This window comes from Elephantulus edwardii, unplaced genomic scaffold (assembly GCF_000299155.1).
Source record: "Elephantulus edwardii isolate Elephantulus edwardi_28Jun2011 unplaced genomic scaffold, EleEdw1.0 scaffold00252, whole genome shotgun sequence".
Taxonomy (NCBI): Eukaryota; Metazoa; Chordata; class Mammalia; order Macroscelidea; family Macroscelididae; genus Elephantulus; species Elephantulus edwardii.
The window spans coordinates 2,934,584-2,936,641 of record NW_006400002.1 but is presented as its reverse complement, the minus strand read 5'-3'; the positions used below and the strand labels follow the sequence as shown (position 1 = coordinate 2,936,641).

Genomic DNA, 2,058 nt, shown 5'->3' with positions numbered 1-2,058 from the left:
TTTTTTTAGATTCAGCTGGTCTTCTTTGAGTCTTTTCTTCTGCTTCATCCATGTGAATGGTGAATGGAGGCTGTTTATTGTTTGCTTTCCAGGAAGGTACAAAAACATGCTCATCATTTACAGAAATATCCTTAAGAGGCGCAGCCCGTCGTGTCTTCGGCTTCTGCTGTGGTGCTAGACCCTGCCAGGCGGGCTCGAGTCCGGGGTTGCTGGATCAGCGCCACATTTTCTGGGTTGATGTTCTCTTGGTCTTCTTGCAGGGATGTCTGTTGCAATGTTAGCTGTGCAGAGCCGGCCTCGTGGGCCAAAGGCCCTGGCGCGGAGTTGCTCAACATCACTGCCCCAGAGAGCAAGAGGATGGATCAGCCTGCGGCGCCAAGCAGCGTTACACCCCGGGCAGATTCAATCGAGAAATGCTCTAAGCGCGGCCGCCTGCCTGCCGCATCCAGAGCCAGCCTGCCCAGCAACCTGCTCACCCGGCAAGGGCTGTGCAGGGCCCAGAAGGGTGCTAAAGGGCTGGCACTGCAGGACGTGGAGAGCACTGGACCTGGGTACAAGATAAAGCGAACAGCCCACCCTGATTGATATTCTTGGCCCATACAAGAACTCTTGTTGTTTTGCTAACCCAAGACCGAGCTTCTCTAGTAGTTCAAATCCACCAGTGACTACTTTGGGGGAAGGAGAGTTTCTATGCGTCAGAAACAACTTAGTTATTGTTGTTGTTGTTAGGTACCATCAAGTCAAGTATGAAAAATTAATAACGATCAAAAACATGGAAATTACATAGATTTCCAAAAGAACAAACACATCTGTTATGAAGGAATGGCAATCAGAATGCTCCATGGAGGTGAGGGGAGTGGAACTTCGGCTCACACACTGTGGGCATGTTGTCAGGGGGGGCCGATTCCTGCAGAAGAACAGCATGCAAGGAAAGGTAAAGGGTCAGTGAAAAGCAGGGAGACCCTCAATGAGCTGGGTGAGCACTGGCCTCCACCATGGGCTCCAGCACAGCAGGGAACCTTTCAGTCAGCAGCCCCGTGCTTGACGGTAAGGATTCTGCTTTCTCCAACTATCGAGGATTTCAGTGAGGGCTGCGTCTGCTGTAACCACAGAACAGGCAAATACCCTTAAGAGTAAAAAGAGTTCTTCTTCTCAGGAGTCCAAAGTGGACTGTTCCCCATGGATCTGTGACATGAAGAAGGATCAACTCTTTGTAAATTGTGATTTTTCAGGTCTCTTTCTGCTTAATCCTATCTCTATGGATGGAGAATACTCAGCATATACACCAGGGATGACAGACAAATACAGAACTCATGTTAACAGCAGTCATGCCTGCAGACAACTCCCTTTTCCTATCGAGGACATACCAGGTGCATGCATCTTGTAACATGTCTCAGAACTGTCACTCCTTTTAAAACTTAAAAATATGTCAGTGTATATTATATGTTCAGCCAATCTATTTGCTGGTGTGTGAGGTCCTACAACCTCTGCTAGGTCCTGCTCACATCACACACATCTTTGTTGGCTGTCTTGGTTTGAAGGACATGGATGTGCTATTCCTAAGCCCAACTCTGAAATGTATGTTTTTATCTTTTACAATGTAAATGACCACAATGTTCACAGTTTTCATTTACACCTGTCTTCATTTATTAGGTCCCGCATTTCTTTCAAGCATTGAGTTATTTTTCCATTGAAAATGGGCCTTTAAATACCAAATCTAAAATTTAGTTTCAACATAATAATGCTCTTAAAATGTTAGCTTCTCACCTTCTCAAAAAGTTACAAATAGAAATACCATTTGACCCAGCAATTCCTCTACTGGGAAACCATAAACCCTAAAGAAACCATAACTACCACCAAGGCAGATATATGTACACCCATGTTTATTGTGGTTTTGTTCACAATAGCAAAGAGTTAGAAGCAACCTAAATGCCTATCAACATACGAATGGATGGAGAAGCTGTGGTATATTCACACAATGGAATACTATGCTGCATTGAAAAACAAGAAACTCATGCAAGATTACTCGAAATGGGTGACTCTGGAGGACATTATGCT

General features: G+C 45.2%; 1 protein-coding gene across 1 annotated transcript in view; it reads left to right on the top strand.

Moving 5' to 3' along the window:
• The first annotated feature begins 841 nt into the window (after nt 1–841).
• The window catches only part of GSTM5 (glutathione S-transferase mu 5), a 45,379-nt gene continuing 44,162 nt past the window's right edge, over nt 842–2,058 (top strand). Inside the window, 1 exon segment of the mRNA XM_006903658.1 lies at nt 842–847. Within this exon segment, the coding sequence (XP_006903720.1) occupies nt 842–847 (6 nt within the window).